General features: G+C 33.5%; 1 protein-coding gene across 7 annotated transcripts in view; it reads left to right on the top strand.

Moving 5' to 3' along the window:
* Ziz (dedicator of cytokinesis protein Ziz) overlaps nucleotides 1-21,240 on the top strand; it is a 292,231-nt gene that overhangs the window by 254,061 nt on the left and 16,930 nt on the right. For 6 of the 7 annotated variants that reach the window (XM_085811582.1, XM_085811583.1, XM_085811585.1 and 3 more), the window contains 4 exons: nucleotides 1,630-1,776; nucleotides 4,141-4,354; nucleotides 9,746-9,936; nucleotides 10,223-10,323. In XM_085811582.1, coding sequence (XP_085667708.1) covers nucleotides 1,630-1,776; nucleotides 4,141-4,354; nucleotides 9,746-9,936; nucleotides 10,223-10,323 — 653 coding nt within the window. Of the gene's footprint in view, nucleotides 1-1,629; nucleotides 1,777-4,140; nucleotides 4,355-9,745; nucleotides 9,937-10,222; nucleotides 10,324-18,925; nucleotides 19,036-21,240 lie in introns of all 7 variants that reach the window. The other variant, XM_085811587.1, reaches the window with a different exon arrangement.

Consider the following 21,240-nt stretch of genomic DNA (forward strand, 5'->3'; position numbering starts at 1 on the left):
AGTAACCCAGCTATAACAAATTTTGAAATGCACTGAAGATTTTTTCCCTCTGGCTGAAAAATCTACTAAAAATATTTTTTTATGGACTGACATTCTAAATTTTAAGAATGCTGAGAAATTTATTGAAGTATCAATTCAAAATTTAATTTTGCTTTGATTAGACCTCACATAATTTAATAGTCTAGTAGACTAATGAAACTATATATCTGTGTGTTAATGTTTATATTTTGTATTCTTTCTCTAAATGCTTTCATTTTCAATGACTAGAATTACATATTAAGAGTTAATCTGATTTCTTAATATATTTAAGCTTAGGTAATATGCAAACATTGTACTAATTTAAAACAAATTTCATTTTTGCTTTTCATGCAATAATTAGAAAAATAATTCTATAATTTTTATGGCAATCTTTTACTAATAATTAGAAAAATAATTCTATAATTTTTATGGCAATTTTTTAAAGTTGAAGAGATATAATTAAAAAGTTTTTCAACAGAGTAAGGAAATTAAATGCTTTTTGAACATTAGAATTTTTTTTTCATTGTGATTCTCTCTTGTGTTAAAATCAGTCATCTTGATTTGTAAGCTTACTTTGTCAGCTTACTAATTACCTGTAAATAAAAAAATCTAAAAATGAAATGAGAATAGCACCATTGAAATTCAACTTGTAATCATCTTATTTTGTTATTCATATATATATGTAAAACATAAAAAATAGGACAGCTTTGCTCTATGTGAAAAAGCAACCTCTAATTAACTTTCCACAATTTCAGAATCTTTCCCCTAGACCAGTACTTTCGAGAACATTCCATCTTATTACGTAACCACTTCTATAAATAGAGAACTCGCGCCATCAGAGACCACTTTCTCCCTCTGCTTCTAAGATCTATGCTGCTGCTCTCATCTGCCTCCCTTTGTTAGAATACTATGATGCATTGAATTTAATCTTATTTAATAAAGAATGATAATATGCCTTTTGACTGGAATAAAGGTATGGAGCTGTAAATTTAAATCCTTCTGTGTCGTCATTTCATTGCCAAGCTTCATTCATGTGCCTGACTGCCAAAATATTACATACATATACTGCTATATTTTATGTATTTTATTGCATATATTTTATATGTATTATTACAATAGTTAACATGCATTATTTTATATATTTTATATATATTATTACATATATGTTATTTTAACTAAGCTATTTCTTATCTGTATTTAGAAATTTAGAAGTCCCATCCCCTACTGTGAATATACTTTTGTGCTTATATATTACTATACACTTATATATATATATATATTGTATGATCTTAAATTCATTTAGAGTGAAATCAAGTTATTCTACTACTTGCGCAATTGCTGCAAGTAGTAGAATAACTTGATTAAGATCATACAACTGCTCTTGACTGCTTAAGATCATACAACATTTGATATGCTGAATAGCAGCTATTAGCGCTATTTATCTCTTACCTAATATACTTACTATATATATTATCTCTACCTTTTATTTATATATATATATATATATATATATATACTTATCTAATGAATTCTATTTAGCATTATATTGTAAGGTGATTTTTTTTTAAATATAGTTATTTAATAGGCATATTTTGTTGCACTTTTTATTAGGCATATTTTGTTGAAGAAGCTGGAAAAGAGTACATTTATAAAGAGCCAAAAGTCACATCCCTTGCAGAAATATCTGAGCGACTTTATCATTTGTTTTGTGATAAATTTGGTAAAGATGTGGTTAGAATGATTATGGATTCTAATAAGGTAATTATTTCAGTTTTAATCAATGGAAATGAAAATATTTTTCATTGTTTCTCTGTTAGTAGTCTTCCTGAATTTGGTTCATTTTATGAAATATATTTAATTAATTATCTTGTCTTAAATTTTTTTAACTTGAATGTTGAAATATATGAATGACTTCATTTGTTGAAATATATAACAAAATTTTATTAGTCATATGTTTGTTGAATGATGTATATATAGCAGAATTATGAAGATGGAGAACATGTTGTGAAAGTGAAGAATATAATGTTTAATATATCTGAAGAATAACTTATTGAATTATGAATACATAAGTGCAAACATGACCACAGAAACAAAATTCATGTAGACAGTTCTTGTACTACAGAGAAACAGGTGGTAGCTTTGACCATAATGACTCTCCTGTGTCATGTCCATTGAGTTCATTTGGCATTATATCTGTCGGCAGGCACTTGGCTATAATTTGATGTATTGTTACATAGTGGATGCTGGCCATTACTGTAACTTCACACTCTAATAGGCTCTTATGCCATTCATGCCTTCGACTGCCATAACCACATCAGCATTCCAATATCATGTCCATGCCACCATTCCAAATAATTGTGGTGCTACACAACACCACTACCACTGCACATAGTCTGGCTTCCAATGAAGGTTAAATACAGTTTCACTTATTTTCTTTTCAGTGAATCATGAAAATTTCCCAACAATATACAATTACTATTTAATTCTTTTCAAAATATTTTTTGAATATTTTAATTTTTTAATTCCTTTTAAAATATTTCTCTGAATGCTACATACTTTTCAAACATATTTTACATATTTTATTATTCTTTGAAGAGATCCAAAAATCCTCCTCATTTAATCCTTTTAATTGTGGCTATTTTGCTTTTATTGTAGCTATTTTTGTCTCTCTTATTAACTTAAAATGTTTTCGTTTAGATTTTTGGAAAAAAAAAATTGTTTTAGTTAATGTGGATACTGAAGCAATAGATATTTAGAAGCAATTTCTTGTTCAACAAAACTGGTAGTTTTTTAAGGAGATTTTGTTACATGGAGCTCACGTTTTGTATGATTTTTTCATTAATATTTCTAAATCATGATGGTAGCTAGAGATTCAAATTTCATTTCTTATTATTGTATTTTTTCCTAAAAATACGGTATGTAGAATTGTACAGATTAAAGTTCTAGCAAAATTAACTGTACTTTTCTTATTGCACCAAAACTGTAGAGAAAATTTGAGTAAGTCACTTCATATTCCAAGCACTTAAGTATCTAAATAAGAAATTTAAATTATTTTGTACAAATTATTTTTTTAACCTAAATCCTTTTTCAGTGGTAATAAATTATAAGCAGCAGCATGTAGTTGGTTTTAATTTCAGCATAAAAATATTAGGCATATTTTGAGAGTCATTATTGAGTTTTCTTTGCAGTAGCATGAATAAGGTGCAATAATAAATTCTAATATAGGCATTCTTTGTACAAGTTATTGCAGTTATGTATGCTGTTACAGGTATTTGTTTATGTTATTTTTACTCTGAAGTAAGCAATATTAGCTAAATGTCTTTCAGAAATAAAAGTGGAAAATCAGCCGCATGTTAAAAAAAATTATACAAAACTACTTATAAGATAATAAACTATGAGAAGAATACATCAACAAAAAGTAATATCTTACCTTATTTTTACAAGAACCTTTTTTGAATTACCTTTTTTTGAAGAAACAAGTATAAAATTTGAAAAATGGAGGAATTTAAAGTAAATTTTTAAATTAGAGATTTTTTTTTGTCATATAAAGTTTACAAAATATGAAAGCAAAGTACTAACTTTAATTTGGCTACTTCCTCTTTCTGCTCTAAAAATAGTAATTGCTGTTTATAATATATGAATCTAAAGTGCATCGCTCCAAAATTAATCTGTATCCTTCTTCCTTATGTAATCCTCCAATGCAGATCTTATCCAATCACAAATCAAAATACCTTTTGACTTTCTGAATGCGTATTCACTTTTTCACTCTGCCTTGTTCTGCTAACACATTGCAGCTAATTGCTGAATGTAAGCTGAAACCATTATCTGAAAATGTTAAGCTTCTATAAATTGTAGGGTACCTATTTTTCCCTTGATGATGTGTGAATATGTGTATTAAGAATTAGTTATCCAGGAAGAAATTATGTCTTGTCTTTGGCCATGTTTATCCATAGGTGTCATCTTTATAGCTACACAGAAAAGCCTTTCCTAATAATAATGTCTTTCAAGTTGTCACAATGCCACCATCTCTAATCCATTGCAGCTGTCACCCAGTCATCAAGATATTACAGTTATATTGTACACGATTTAGTATATAATTTTAAGTTGACTTTTTTTAATTAGGTCAATCCTAAAGATTTGGAATCGAAGTATGCATACATTCAAGTAACCCATGTTGTGCCTTATTTTGATGAAGATGAATTGCGGCTGAGACCTACAGAGTTTGAATGTAATAATAATTTGCGAAGATTCATGTTTGAAACTCCATTCACAGTAGACAGTAACAAAGTTCGAGGCTTACCTGAAGAACAGTGTAAGAGGAGGACAATTTTAACCAGTATGTATATTTATGGTTATAGAAGCTATCTGATCAGAGAAAAATCATTTTTATTTAATAATAATTTAATTTTAAGCATGTAAATTTCTTCAAAGCATGTTTATTGTTATATAAATTTTATAAGTCCCAAGACAAAGTATATTGTACTCTAAAATTTATCGGATTTGATAAGGTTTTTATTAGTTCAATGATTTGGAATGATAACTGTATATTTTTGACAACCAAATCTTGATACCTTCATTTCTCAATATAATATATAGATGATGTTACTGGCAGTATATAAAACATAGGTATTCTATAGAATGCCTAAGCATTTGTAGGCAAAGCATGAAATATGAGAATTACTCGAATATGTTATATACTTTCCCTAGGCATTGTATGTGATACTGAGGCATTCTGTAGAATTACAAATGCTATTTAGGCTAAGTATGAAAAAAAGGTTTGTCAGAAAAAATAGTAAAAGAGTGCCATTAAAAAACTTTTGTTCAAAATAATCCTTAAAGGAAAATGAAAGTTATAGAGTATAATTTTTCTTATTAAATAAAATAAAATATGAACATGCATGGTGCATCAAGAAAGGAAATAATTTTGTTTTGAATTGCACTATATTTTCATCAATGCATTTAATTTACATCAATGTATGTCATACTTTGCTAGTTTGTCATTTAGCAATGTATGGAATGCCCAAGAAGTGTGTGAAATGTTAATCATTTCATAATTTGCTTTAAAGTGCCTAGGCATTCTGTAGAATGCCAGATTTCAGGCTCTATAGCAACAATGATACTGAAAGAATCTCATAAATATATCTCTACTTATTTCCCCAAAAGTTGGAAAATGTAACTTCTAGATTCTTCAAATCTTGTCAAAACAGTTCAAGAAAAGTATTTGATAGTTGTTAGTAGAACTATACCTGTGTGACCAATGGTGAAATTTGGTGTCTTGCCCACTTCTGCCTGTACTTGCAATGGCAAATCTATGATGACAAAGTATAGGTATTGGGGTAGTTGCAACACCTTCTTAAACAGAAGCCCAACTACGAGATCGTGACGTCACAAACTGGCGGCTGACAATCGCCGTTGGTCACCTACTATCTGCCTTTAAAGTATATATGTTTTTAAAGCTTTACTAACAGGAGGGTATTTTCTAATGATGTAGATACATATTATTTTTCGTTTTTTATTTTATATATATTGAAAATATATATTTTCAATTCATTCGCAGATATAATATTGGAAACATTTTCCTTTGCACAAAACATATTATATATTATTAATTTTTCTATGATCTTATATTGTATGTTTACAGTTAAAATGATGCTTTAAGGTACTGATTGACGTTTGGTAAGTAACAGTAAGGTAATGTTGGAATCTCCCTCCATACTAATAATATTCAAGTCACTTAACTGCATAAAAAATATATAAGAAGGATGTGTGGAAAATATTTTTAAGGATATTAGAAGTTTTTAAATTTTAGCAGGATAGATTTATAAGCACACATATTACACGAAAAACCTAAATTTTCTAAACCTTTTATTATTTTCACAATATATCCGTGCAAAAATTGCGCTGATAATGATTTTACTGGGACAATACTTATAACATCCTTATATGAAGATATAATACTCTGCAGCATAAAAACACAAGCAGAATTAGCAGCGTTTTCACAATTATATTTTGCTACATTCCTATTATATTTTCACCTTTGAAATCTAAGAATGGCTTAATGTGAATTTCATCAACCATTATTGAAAGTGACATTATGATTATTAAAGTGACATATTATCGTTTTCGTCTAAAAAGTGGATTTTTTCCTTAGCATAATTCACAAAATTTTCAGGAGTTTGCTCCACTTTAGGATACACATTATATTCAGAATACAATCGTTTCAATGTAGAAGGATGTGGCAAAGTAAATATGCACTATTTCTTAAAAATTTGTAGCAGTGTGGAGAAATTGAAAACATCAAACTTGATAATATTAACAGATCAGAACTATACCTATTATTATTTTTATGCAAAACGAGTAATGTCAGCTGCTCAAATATAAACTGAACTTCTTTCTTTTTATGTTCACGGGCATTTTTTTCTAATTCCCGAAGGCCTTGAGTTATGAATAATAAAATTTTAAAGCTTCTTTCATTATTATCACCTTTAATTTTTGCAACTTCTTTAAGCAATGAACAGAAATTATACACATCATTAATTTTTAAACGGAATTCATGGTTACTAATTTTTGTTAATGGAATATCTCTAAAATATGCTTCCACAAGCAGATCATTATGGATAACGACTGATACAGATATAAAAGGAGCAAATTCTGTGCTTATCTGGAGAAAAAATAGACTATTTTTTTTAATCACAACTGTTAAATCATCAGGTATCTTAACATTTTTTAGACATGATGAAAGCTCACTCAGATTACTGTAATTACCTAATTACTAATTTTAAAGTAATAAAAGTAGGATTTCTAGTAATGCAATTTTTATTTTAACAAAACAGGTAAATAGCAAGCATATGTGTGTTTGTCTCCCACTCGAGAAAGGGGGGGGAAGGATTCTTAGTGGTATAAGTTTTAATAATATTTGAATTTTCATGTATTAGAAATTTAAATTATTTCTTGTTTTACGCAAAACTGTGCGCTTTATATTACAATTAAAAAAACCATAAGCATATTTATTGCCTTCACAGTTTCTTTAGAAAAACTTTTAAAACCAAAATATATTAAATATTAAGCTAAATAATTTCATTTGCTGCCATATACGTATGAAGTTAAAAGTTCCAAGTTATAAAATTAATCAAAAGGTAAAAAATTGGACATTTTAAAAAGTAAGGGAATATTTAGCATGCAATTCGATACATAATTATTAACCATACAATTTGATACATAATTATACTAATCGATACGTAATTACACAATATTATACACAATGTATTCTATAAAAATGAAATTCCTTAATATTAACGTATCCATTCTTTCAAATGTAGAAGCAAATACCTTAATAAATTTAAATTTCAAGTTAAGCTTAACTTACCCGAAAATGCTTCGAAATGGTAAAATTTTCTCGCGGTATCGATTTTAATCATCTATGTAATACATCTTGTTGCTTAGGAAATCTATATACTCATACTTTAGAACCGTCACAATAATTTTGTCGGAATAACGGCACACAGCACTTTAAAGGCATGATTGAAATCGAAAAAAATATATCAATATCAAATTAAGGCGACATAGTTCACGCGCCTTCTCACGACCAAGGACGAATTTCCCCTAACTTGCTAACATGGAGGTAGGAAAGGTTTTACTTCCTACCTCCATGCTTGCTGCCATCTAGATGGCCTTGGTTTAGAGGCGATTTTTCGCACCCCATTGAGAAGGCCAACAGTTTGTGACGTCACTAAACTACGAGTCTTCAGTAGGGAGGCTTGTGTTTAAGAAGGTGTTGGTAGTTGTCATAAGCTAAATGGTATTTTAGTGTTCTCATTTTTTTTTAATGTGTTCCCCCCTTCTGAGGGAATAAGCGACACAAGTTGGTAAGTAGCATATAATTACACTCTTTTCCAAAAAAATCGAAGCACCATGAAGGAAGTGGTTGTTTTTGATGAATTTAATATGTGTATATCTCATACACAGATAATAAAATGATTTAAAAATCAAGGTCATAGTACCTGATCAGAATTCAGAATATTGACTGTTCAAATTAGTAGTTGGTCGAACCGCCTATGGTGACAATGCATGCTTGAATTCATCGAGGCAAGGAGTGGTAGAGGTTCCTAATGTCATCCTGTGACACATTCTGCCAGGCATTCATCAGTTGTCGCTCCAGATCTGCGATATTTTGTGGTGCCCGACTGTGACGGCCTGCAATGTCCCAGACATGCTCGATTGATGAAAGGTCTGGTTATCTTGCTGGCCAAGGAAGAGTATCAGCTGCACAGAGACAGTCCAAAGATATGCGAGTGGTATGTGGCCTGGCATTATCTAATTGGAAAATGGCCCCAGGATGATGTGCTATGAAGGTTAATTCAACTGGTCGCAGGATGGTATCAACATATTGTTGAGCTGTTAAAGATGTACGGAGGATGACTAAAGATGACCTTCTGTCATGAGAAATAGCACATCACACCAGGGGTTATGGCTGTGTGCCTTTGTAAAAGAAAGGCTGATTGGAACCGCTGGCCCCGTCCTCTCCAGACACGAAAACGGTGGTCATCTGCTTCAAGAGTGGAGTGGGATTCATCGCTGAACACTATAAACATTTATTTTTAAAAAGCAAATATTAAAATATTTATTTATAGCAAATTCAGTGTTAGTTCTGGTTAATTTTGCTTTTAAGTTAATTGCATTTGCCTATTTTTAATTAGATTATTCACACAGCAAGTATGTTGCTTTCTAAAATGTTTAAAATCTGTGATATAAATGAAACTTTAGTTATAATTTTTATTTATTGTAAAACAAACCTTGGAATTTATAAGAAAGAGCACACTTGAAGAAAAGTATGTGCATGCACAGGAAGCTTTAAATTCTTGCATAATATTTTAATAATTAGATGACATGTGAACACATATAGAAAAAAGGATATTATCCATAAATACATGATCTCTTAAATGTTGAATCATAGCCTTTTAACAGCCTTGATAACCTTGAAATTTATTAGCTATTAGCTTTTAGTAGGCAATAATTTTTCATGCATTTATACTGAAAACTGAATATTATCCATGATAACAATGTAAGTTTTTAGCTTTTTTTTTTTTTTTTTTTATTATGAAAGTATTTTTTTATAATTTTGTTCTTTTATTATTGAAATAAATGCATTTGTGAGAACTAAATGTTCTTAAAGAACTGTTCCTTAAGTTCAAACGTAGTCAGTGGTTCTGCTGCTGTTGCAATATGATACACAATGGTTAATTCATCTGTACAGAAGCTCCTAAATTAATTTTGAGCATATTTGTATGAAAATGTGAACTAATATATTGTTTCAGCAATGATTTCCGAAGTCAAAAGAAAAAGGCTATTGAATAAATGAAACTCAAGAACCAAAAATGGGGTAATAATATAAGACTCACTAAACAATAATAACAACAACAACAAAAAATTTGTAGGGGCAGGGAATGTAGGGCTAACCTTCATTAATTTTATGTTATCAAAATAAAATATAATCAAAATACAATTTATTTATTCCAGTATTTTAAATCAGATAGAATTATAAATAGTTTTTAAAAGTATTGTTTTTTGTAATTTGAGATTTTAAATGAAAAATTAAATTTTAACTCATTATATTTTTAAAAAATGTATATATTCAGTTTAGTTTGCATTAATTTTAAAGTAAGAATTTTAAGGTACAAAAAATACTTAAAGTAAAAATGCATGAAATAAATAATTCTCATACTTTCAGCTTTGTATTCATTCCCTTATGTGAAAAAGAGGATTCCTGTATGTTTAAAAAGTGTTCAAATTTTAAGTCCCATTGAAGTAGCAATTGATGAAATGCAAGCTCGTATTTGTGAACTGGAAGAAGTTGTACGGTTGCAACCAACTGATTTGAAGAAATTGCAGCTGAAATTACAAGGAAGTATTAGTGTGCAGGTATAGTTTAATTTATTTTTTACATCTACTATAATAAGAAGAGGTGTAATAAATTTATGAAATTTTCCATTTTCCATTTTGTGTGATAATTAAAAACATGTTCTCTTTAAATTCTAGAATTGTATGAAAATATTTTTATCTCATTTTGTTCATGTAATGAGCTAGTGCATATATATTCTATATTTAGTAATGTATTCAATATATATAGATTTTTTTTTCTCTTTAGTAAAATAGTTTTATCACTTGCATCCAATTTAAAGAGTGTTTTTATTTCTCAAATTTTCAGGTTAATGCAGGGCCACTAGCTTATGCTAGTGCATTTCTTGAAGGAAAGAAACCTGAAAAATATCCAACAGACAAAATTATGTCACTGAAGGAAGTATATAGGTATATATAAGCTTTATATCATTATATATATTCAGCCTGTATTCATACTGAAACGTTTACACAAATTATAATAAGCTACCATACTTTTAAACATGTCACCTTACTCCGCTTTCAGAATTCACAATAAAACCTGAATCATTTAATATTAAATCACTTCAGAAAATTGCTGAAAAAGGTATGCAAGTAGTAACACTTATGAGGAAGAAAATTCATGAATGCTTATGAGGAAGAAAATTTATCTTCATTATATGAATTAGTTCCCTTCATATATTCTTAATTTCTAGTACTTTTTTAATTATTATGCCATATGTTACTGTTTATCTTTCTATAAACTCCTTGACAGCTACTACAGAACAATATCATTTTTAGTCTTATAACTAATGATGGACATTGTTTAAAGAAATAAGACCTAGCATGTATTTAAAGGAGACCTTCAAATATCCTTATTTTGCAAAAGGTATAGCTATTCCCATATGGCAAAACAAGGTATGCAAAAGGGAAAAATTTCCTTACAACTATTTTCAGCTTATAGCTATTTTCCAAAAAATTTTGCTTGTGTAAGAAGCCTAGAGAAAATTCTCAGTTCTATCAGTGGTTTGTTATTCTTGCAGTTGCAGATTTTTAATTTTTTCTTTCCTGGCAAATCGTCAGCTTATGACTGTTGCCAATCTTGAAGAAAAAGATTTTGAAATTTAAAGTTGTCTTTGAGGAAGGAAATAATGATATTGTTACGGATTTCGTATTTAAATAGCTAATGTTAGTTGAATTATAAATTAAATTGTTTTATTCCCCGTGCAGTGCAGTGCATGACGAATATTAAAGGAAAGCTACGCCGGAAAGTTAAAAATACAAGAGCACATGCTTTTAACATTTAATAAATAAATATCTCTTTTTGTTTTCTAGAAAATTCCAGAAACTTCTCGTGTGCGATTTAAAATCTCATGAAAGGAGGAAAACCTCTCAATTCGATGATTTTAGTTAGTTTGTTGTTGTTTTAAGAGTTTGTTTAGAAAACTGCTCTTCTTGACTGTAGTGAATTCGCAGATTAGCTTTCTTTAGCTGTTTTGAATTAAGTTCTCTTGAATGTTTGAGTGGTTAAAAGATAACTGTGAGATATTGTAATACTGCACGAATATCTGAGGAAATTCAAGCATTTTTGTTGTGATGATAAATTTTGTTCATTTTTCATCGGACTTGTGCATTCATTTCATAACGAAACCATACGTACCCAACAATTTTTTGGTGTCAGGAGTGGGGTTTGAATGCCAATAACAACAGCGACTGAAGAACAGTTAAGGCAGTTGATATCAGCTTTTGCCACGTTTAAGGAAGAAATGAAAGCGGGACAAGAGGAAATGAAAGAAGAGATGAAATCTATCCAGGAAAAGATGGAAGCTGGCCAAGCATCGTTTAAAGAAGACATGAAAGACTCTGTTAAAGAAGAGATTAGATCTCTTAAAGAAGAAATGAAATTGGGCAAAGATTCCGTCAAAGACGAGATGAATGCAGTCAAAGAAAAGATTGAAGCAGGACAGGAAGAGATGAAAAAGGAAATTACCTGCATAATAGAAAATAAATTTGAGGCTATGAAGGCAGAATAGACGCAGTTGAAAACAAAGTTGAGCAAATTGAAGAAAACGTTTCTTCTCTCAAACAACAAGTAGAACAGAGAGTTTCGGTCGTAGAACAACAAATTGATTATAGAGTTTCTTCAGTGAAAGATCAAATAGAAGAAAGGGTTTCTGCTGTGGAGCAACTTATAGAAGGAAGAGTTTCTGTCATCCAACAACAGATTGATGACAGGGTTTCTGCAGTTTCCAGAGAAGTTGATAATTTAAAGAAATTTGTAGCGACAGCAGGAAGCACTTTAGATGGTTTAAAATTTCTACCCATGCGTGCTTGTCCCTGTCTCAAGTTCTCGACATATGATGGGAAGACCTCCTGGCAGGTGTATAAGACACAGTTTTCTATAGTGGTGGAAGTAAATGGATGGGATCCCCAGGCTAAGGCCTGTCATCTCGCCGCTTCTTTTAGAGCAGACACAGCGGATATCCTTCAGACTCTTCCCGAAAACCAGAGATTAGACATTGAAGCTCTATCCAGTGCAATGGAGCTGCGCTTTGAGAACAAGTGTTTAAAAGACTACAGCAGGCTTCAACTAAAATCCTGTCAACAGAAGCCCACTTCAGGAGCTTGCCACGGATGTAGAAAGGCTGTCACATCACACCTTTTCTGAGTGCTCAACAGAAACAAGGGGAATCCTGTCCCTGCAGTACTTCATTGATGGCATCCGGGACCCTGAAATACAGAAAGCACTGCGAATGGCAGATAATAAAAATTTGAAAAGTGCTCCAGTATACGCCATGAAATTCGAGGCAGCCCAACAAGCCACTCATAGAGACCGCCACCCAATCAGAACTGCTCAAGTTCAGGAGCCAGGGGATCAAATAGACAACTGAACACCTTGAGACGGAATATTGGTGACAAAAAACCAACCGTAAAGTGCTGGAACTGCAGTACTGAAGGACACATACGACAAAACTGCAGAACACCCCAGGGTACAGATGTTAAGACCGCTCCTAGCAAGCAGCAGGGAAACTAATTAGTGGCCATCTCACGGGTCAGAGGTTGCCAGATAATGAAAAGCCCCAAGTTAAAGCGCTTCAGATTTCTGCAATGAGAGGCATCAGTAATGAACTTTTCATAATAGGACATATTAATGGAGTTCCCTGTAATATGACAATACATACAGCAGCCAACGTTACCATCATCCGAAAAGATTTGGCTTAACAACTGGGAAGCAAACTTATCTGGACGCTGCCTTGCGTTACCCTCCAGACTGTCCGGTGAGAAGATCGACATCGACAGAAAAGTAAACTTTAACATCACGTTTGGAAGTGCCGCTTACTATCACACAGCATATGTAGCAGAGATCACTGATTCTTGCATACTCGGATTGGACTTTCTAAGGAAATACAATTTTTCCTTGGACTTTAAAAATAACAAATTGCATTCTGCATCTGAGGACATAGCCCTATTTGGAATTAATAATGAAGGAGTTAAATCTATCCCCAAAGTCATAGCTTAAGATGATATCACAATACCCGCAAAAACAGAGTTTCTACTTCCTGGATCCATAGCCGAAAATAGAAATTTCCGCTACTGCATCATAGAATATCCCAATAACTGTAATAGCCCGAAAGGGGTACTGGTAGACTCAACAATCGTCGACCTATCCAGAACGGTTATCCCTGTGAGAGTCGCCAATGTAACTGAGAACACGAGAGTAAAGAAAAGTGAAGTGGTTGCAGCTTGTACTCCAGTAACCAGTGTTGAAAGAAAGAGTAACATCCTAGAATCTGTGTCTTCAGAGAGCATTACATCTCTGAAGTTATTGCAGAATGCACAATTAAACGATAAAGAGAGGAATGCTGCCGATCGCGTCATTAAATATCTTCAAGTTGTTTTCTCCCACTCGTCTTCTGACATGGGTCGAACCAGTTTGACATTACATAGAATCGATACTGGCAATCATCCCCCGATCAAGCAACATCCAAGACGTCTACCGTTTGCTAAACAGGAAGAAGTGCGAACACTGTTAAAAGATATGGAAGAAGGCAATGTCATCGAGCCTTCAGTAAGTCCATGGGCATCTCTCATCGTCCTCGTCAGAAAGAAAGATGGCTCAACAAGATTTTGCATTGACTATCGCCGGTTGAATGAGGTTACAAAGAAAAACAGTTACCCCCTTCCTAGAATTGATGACATTCTAGACACTCTTTCTGGAAGCAAGTGGTTCTCAACACTTGATTTAAAGAGTGGGTATTGGCACATAGAAATACTTCCTGATGACCGAGAAAAGACGACATTTACTATGGGACAAGGGCTTTGGCAATTCAAGGTGATGCCGTTTGGACTGTGTAATGCGCCGGCAACATTCGAATGCCTCATGCAGATCAAGCAACATCCAAGACGTCTCCATGTTTGCTAAACAGGAAGAAGTGTGAACACTGTTAAAAGATATGGAAGAAGGCAATGTCATCGAGCCTTCAGTAAGTCCATGGGCATCCCCCATCGTCCTTGTCAGAAAGAAAGAAGGCTCAACAAGATTTAGCATTGACTATCGCCGGTTGAATGAGGTCCTTGTCAGAAAGAAAGAAGGCTCAACAAGATTTAGCATTGACTATCGCCGGTTGAATGAGGTTACGAAGAAAGACAGTTACCCTCTTCCTAGAATTGATGACATTCTAGACACTCTTTCTGGAAGCAAGTGGTTCTCAACACCTGATTTAAAGAGTGGGTGTTGGCAGGTAGAAATACATCCTGATGACCGAGAAAAGACGGCATTTACTATAGGACAAGGGCTTTGGCAATTCAAGGTGATGCCGTTTGGACTGTGTAATGCGCCGGCAACATTCGAATGCCTCATGGAGACTGTTTTGAAAGGTCTCTCCTACGAAGCCTGTCTGATATACCTGGACGACATCATCATCGTCGGAAAGAGTTTTGAAGAACATCTAGAAAATCTTAGAAAGGTGCTTCAGAAACTGAAAGAAGCCAATCTGAAGCTGAGTCCCGCAAAATGCAAATTGTTCTGAAAGGAAGTGACTCATCTGGGACATGTCATCTCTGCAGAAGGTGTGCGCATGGATCCTGAAAAGGTATCAGTGGTTAAATCCTGGAAACGTCCTGAAAATGTCCATCAGCTGAGAAGCTTCCTAGGGCTTTGCACCTACTATAGGAGATTCGTGAAGGACTTTTCTTCCATCGCAAGACCTCTCCACAAGCTGACAGAGAGCAAGCAAAAGTTCTTGTGAACAAAAGAATGTGAGGATGCATTTAAAAACTTAAAGGAAGCTTTAACATCTGCTCCAATCCTGACGTATCCTCAGCTCGACATACCATTTAATCTCGACACATGTGAGCAATAAAAGTGTCGGCGCTGTTTTGTCCCAAGAAATAGACAGCCAAGAACATGTAGTAGCTTACTGGAGCAAGTGCCTGTCTAAACCGGAGAGGAATTACTGTGTCATCAGGAAAGAGTTGCTCGCCGTAGTCAAAGCTGTAGAGCATTTCCATTATTATCTATACGGCAGAAAATTCCTGCTCCACACTGATCATGCATCGTTGACCTGGCTTCTAAATTTCAAGAATCCTGAGGGTCAAATAGCCAGGTGGATACAGAGACTCCAAGAATATGACATCACTATCTGTCATCGTAAAGGGTTATTACACGGAAACGCCGACGCCCTGTCTAGAAGACCTTGCCCAGAAAGCTGTCAATATTGTTCCAGGGTCGAAGCGAAATATGAGCTGCCGAGTCCGGTCGCACGACAAATTACGACATCAACTTCAGCTGATCCAGACCCGTGGAGTGATGACGAAGTTAGGAAAGACCAGCAGGAAGACCGTGACATTAAACCCATAATTGATTTGATGGAGCCATCAAACAGAAAACTTACCTGGCAGGACATTTCTATCCATAGTCCTACAACAAAACAATACTGGGCACTCTGGGATTCACTTCACATTTGAAACGGCGTCTTATACCGGAAATTCGAATCGGATGATGGGAATACTTTCTGATGGCAACTGATACTTCCAAGATCGTGGATTCCTGATGTCCTTAAAGAACTGCATAACAGCCCTACAGGAGGTAACTTTCAAATAATGAAGACCCTGTAAAGAGTTCGTGGGCGCTTTTACTGGAATAATGCAAAGGATGACGTACTAAAGTGGTGCCGATCTTATGATGCCTGTGCAGGTCGGAAAGGACCGAGGAAACGCAGCCGAGGCAAGTTACAACATTACAACGTAGGTGCGCCTTTTGAATGTATTGCCTGTGACATCTTGGGACCTCTGCCACGAACTGCTGATGGAAACAAATACATACTCGTTGTCATTGATTACTTCAACAAGTGGCCTGAAGCATATTCTATTCCTGATCAAGAGGCTGTCACAGTAGTTGAGGTGATGATACAGCACTGGATTTCCAGGTTCGGAGTGCCTGTTCAGTTACATTCCAATCAGGAAAGGAATTTTACCTCAGCAGTAATCTAGAACTCTGCAAACTACTCAGCAAATGATCCATTACATCCCCAGTTGGACGACATGTTAGAGAGGTTCAATCGAACCATCCTTAATAACCTCTCATTAGTGGTTTCAAGAAACCAGCAGGACTGGGACAAGAAATTATCACTGTTCTTACTGGCTTACCGAGACTACCGGCTGTTCCCCATCACAGATGCTCTTCAGCCGTGACCTTCGTCTCCTTGTGATCTCTTGTTTGGTTGCCCTCCAGATGCTCCTTCATTGCCTGAGGAATATATTCAAGATCTCCAGGCCCGTTTTGAAGTGATGCACCATTCTGCACGAAAGCGAGTCAATTTGGTGACGGAGAGAGTGAAGACCAGATATGACACGAGAGCTACTAGACATAGATCCAACAAAGGAGACAAGGTATGGTTGTGGAACCCGATTCAACGAAAAGGACTCAGTCCTAAATTACAATCACCTTCGGATGGTCCATATACAGTCCTGAACAGACTGAACGATGTCGTGGTTCAGATCCGTAAGTCTTCGAACTCTAAACCTAAAGTCGTTCATTACGACAGGTTAGCTCATTACTATGGCCATAGTACGTAATGTAAATAATTGTAAATAGTGTAAGACCATGCTCCATTTTGTTTCTAAATGTGTATTTGATTTGATTTGTATTTAGTATTTGATTGCATTTATTGTTCATGTTTTTTTGTTGTTGTTATTGTAATGTAATGCTTATTATTGCATTTATGCCTGTTGTAAGTTTGGCTTCTTGTACAGGGATTGTACTGCCCAGAACGTGCAGTCCTTGGGAAGGGGGCAGTGTTACAGATTTCGTATTTAAATAGCTAATGTTAGTTGAAATATAAATTAAATTGTTTTATTCCCCGTGCAGTGCAGCGTGTGACGAATATTAAAGGAAAGCTAAGCTGGGAAGTTAAAAATACAAGAGCATGTCCATTTAACATTTAATAAAAATTGCTTTTTGATTTCGAGAAAGTTCCAGAAAATTCTCGTGCGATTTAAAAATATTATGAAAAGGAGGAAAACCTCTCAATTCGATGATTTTAGTTAGTTTGTTGTTGTTTTAAGAGTTTGTTTAGAAAACTGCTCTTGTTGACTGTAGCGAATTCGCTGATTAGCTTTCTTTAGCTATTTTGAATTAAGTTTCCTTGAACGTTTGAGTGGTTAAAAGATAACTACTGTGAGATATTGTAATACTGCACGAATATCTGAAGAAATTCAAGCATTTTTGTTGTGATAATAAATTTTATTCATTTTTCATTGGACTTGTGCATTCGTTTCATAACGAACCCGTATGCACACAACAATATGTTACACTACCAAAACACTTATCGATAGAATCTTTCAAATGTTGCCATTTCACAAGGAACAAGATCTTACACCTGAAAAGTGCTTTGATTTAGGGTTAAGATATTGCATGTGATTTATTGTCTAAATTTAGACAATGTATTCCTGAATAGCTGAGCAATATAAAATTAGTATGAAATTAGAATATGTACTTTTTAATTATAGTGAAATCAGATGGTAAGATGAAATTTTTTAATAATGTACAGATTACAATTTTCTGTATATACTGTTTTTTATTTTACATTATTTTTACTAAATTTTATTTAAAAGGTAATACAGTCAAAAGTCGTTAATTCGGACACCCATAATTCGGAATGATCTATAATCCGGACCTCAAAACTAAAAACTTTCTGCGCATGCGCCGCGTTGACACATGCACATAGGCGTTTACGCGTGCTCGTAAGACCTTTTACGACTGCGCATATGAGTGTGCGCAAGTGCAGAATACATTTACGCGTGCACGTTTTATGTATAATGGACATATAAGCTAAAATTATCTAATTATCTATTTCAGTTAATGTTGATCATTGCGTTGTTCCTTAATTTTCGAATTGGATTCTGCTTATTATTTTTTGCAGACTGTAAGAGCAATTTTATAAAAGTAAGCTTAAACTTTCGATTATATCAAATAGAATTTCCGATATATATTTGTTAATATGTAAAGGATCTAAAGCGAAAGTATGTTTTGAAATCTGAAATATGTTTATCAATTTCACGCTGCTCGGCGGGGGGAATGCCGCAGCGGGCGCGTAATGAATTGGAAGTTGATCTGTCAGCACTATCCTTATCTTCAGGGCAGATGTTTTTATTTTATTTGGCTTATAATTCCTTACCAAATTAGTATTTCATCTCGATGTGCTCCGATTGGCTTCCAATAGCGAAGAAAGTGACAGAGGTTAGTGAAAACGAAAAAATTTCGATTGACAAATTAGTCGGTGTTCTCGACACAGCAATTATAGGACTTGAACAGCGGAACTTTGTAACTGAACAAGAAATTATGTCTGTTTAATAGAATTAAAGAGAAAGTATTAGCACATGAAACGAAGCAAAACTTAAACAACTTACATTGAAAGAAATGTTTAAAGTAAACAAATAAATATTTAGCTTTTTCTTTTTGCAAATTTTGATACCCTTTATATCATAATTGTTCTTTATTTCATAAATTATGGTTTCATATTTTTAATTTTAGAATTTCTGCATGCCATCTTACGAGATTTAAACTGATGATCTATAATCCGGAAAAATCGATAATCCGGAATCGCCGAAGTCCCCATGAGTCCGGATTAACGACTTTTGACTGTATGTTTTTCTTACTATTTGTTCAGTTTTATGTCTAAAAAAATGAAATGCTGAAGCTCTGAAAACTGAAATTATTTTTGGCTTGAGTTTTAATATTAATCAACTGTAAATATTAATTTTATGAGTTGGCAGCAATAAATGTTATTTTTATTTCAAAAGAGAGATATTTCTGTAATATTTTATAATTTTTAATGTGAATCTGAAATATTGGTTTGTTGCTCTTCTCTGAAATATTGTTTTGTTATGTTTCAGATTGAAGTTATTTATTAAATATGTTTAATTCATTTATTACTATATTTTTAATAATTTCTAGTGAGCATTTCAAGCAAACAACCAATTCAGAAATAATTTTTTGTTGCCAAATTAGTGTTTTCAAAGTTTTTAATTAATATCTCCCAGCAATCAAAAATTAATTTCTTACAACTATCAAAAATTAATATCTCGCATAACTCGCAATAACCAATTTGTAAATACTTTTTTATTGCGAAGTTAGTGTTTTCAGAGCTTTTAGTATCTCACAACAACCTGTAGCAATTAATATCTCGTGCAGACCACAACAATCGATTCATAAATATTTTTTGCCAATATAGCATTTTCAGACTTTTTAATTAATATCTTGGCTGATTAAAATCATACAAAGATGAGAATAGTTGAAATGGCTTCCCATGAATTTTTGGAATCCGGGGGTACCATTCTTGAAATTCAACTCCCCACTATTCCGGAAGAAATGATGTTACAAACAAACAGACGTGTACAAATTTTAATAGTCTAGACTAGCGGGCAAGCCCGCCAGCTGAGCGGGCTGAAGCCCGCTATATATTGCTCGTGTGTAAAAGAGTTCCCGTGTTAAATTTCCCCGGTATACGAAAGTTGGACCGAAATACCAGTGTTCACCGGTTTTACCCGGGCTGCGCCCGCTTTATTCGCGTATGCATCCAAAAGATACTGCATACACATTACACATGCGGAAAATCATGAAACATACATGGAGGCAGCCTGTTCGCCGAGATTCGAAAGTTGGATCGAACTACCAGTGATCAGCAGATTTGCGCGGGCTTCGCCCGCTCTATTCTCGTATGCATCCAGAAGATACTGCATACACGATACACGTGCGTGAAATCACGAAAATACCCATACAGACAGCTCTTTAACGACTATTCGAAAGTTGGACCGAACTACCAGTGTTCAGCGGTTTTGAGCGGGCTGCGCCCGCTTTATTCACATATGCGTCCAGAAGGTACTGCGTCCACGATACACATGCGTTAAATCACGAAAATACTTATGCAGCCAGCGCGATCGCCTTTATTCGAAAGCTGGACCGAACTACCAGAGTTTTGCGGTTTGGGAGGGCTGTGCCCGCTTTATTTAGGTATGCATTCACAATATACTGCATACACGTTACACATACTCAAAATTACGAAAACACTTATGGAGCCAACCCGTTTGCCGGGATTCGAAATTTGGACTGAAGTACCAGTGTTCAGCGATTTTACTGCAAAGGCTTATTGCCAAGTGTAACCGCAAAACTTTTCGGGTATAATATTCAAACAGTAGATTCGTTATTAAAACTCCTTTTGATAAACTTCAACATAATCACACACAAAAGTGCATCAATATTTATTAATGTAATTAATCAACCTTAATTATTTATATTAAGAAAACTTTCCATATACCATGTTCAAGCAACAGAAATTTAATTTAAAATCCTGAACGAAAAAATAATTAGTCGGAATTTAAATAAATAGTTTATTTATATTTATATTTATTTTTTTGCAATTAAAATTATATTTAATATTAGCTTTATGCGAACAGAAACATTTGTTACCAAAAATACGACAGTATATATATTAATTAATGAATTTATATATAATAACAAAAGCAGTGAATGATTACGTAGCTCAGTAAGACAAATGAGCACGCTGATTTAAGCTATTAGAAATATTAATTTGTATTATTCAAAGTTGCTTTTCTTATTCAGATCCAAAAATCACGAATTGGTCGAAAAATGCACAAAAAATACTATCTCAACAACTAACAGTCCGATCGGCTCGAAATTTACAATCTTATAATTGCCAGATTTTGAAAAGAGGTTTGGTCTTTGTTCCAGAGAGATTGGCAAATTAGAAGATTAATTAGCATAATGAATAAAAATCCTCCACTACTTTAATTTCATCCATGGCGAATGGCCTTGACGATTCCAAAAGT

The sequence above is a fragment of the Stegodyphus dumicola genome, chromosome 2, assembly GCF_044657685.1.
Source record: "Stegodyphus dumicola isolate Sdum_Otavi_A_Nest chromosome 2, ASM4465768v1".
Taxonomy (NCBI): Eukaryota; Metazoa; Arthropoda; class Arachnida; order Araneae; family Eresidae; genus Stegodyphus; species Stegodyphus dumicola.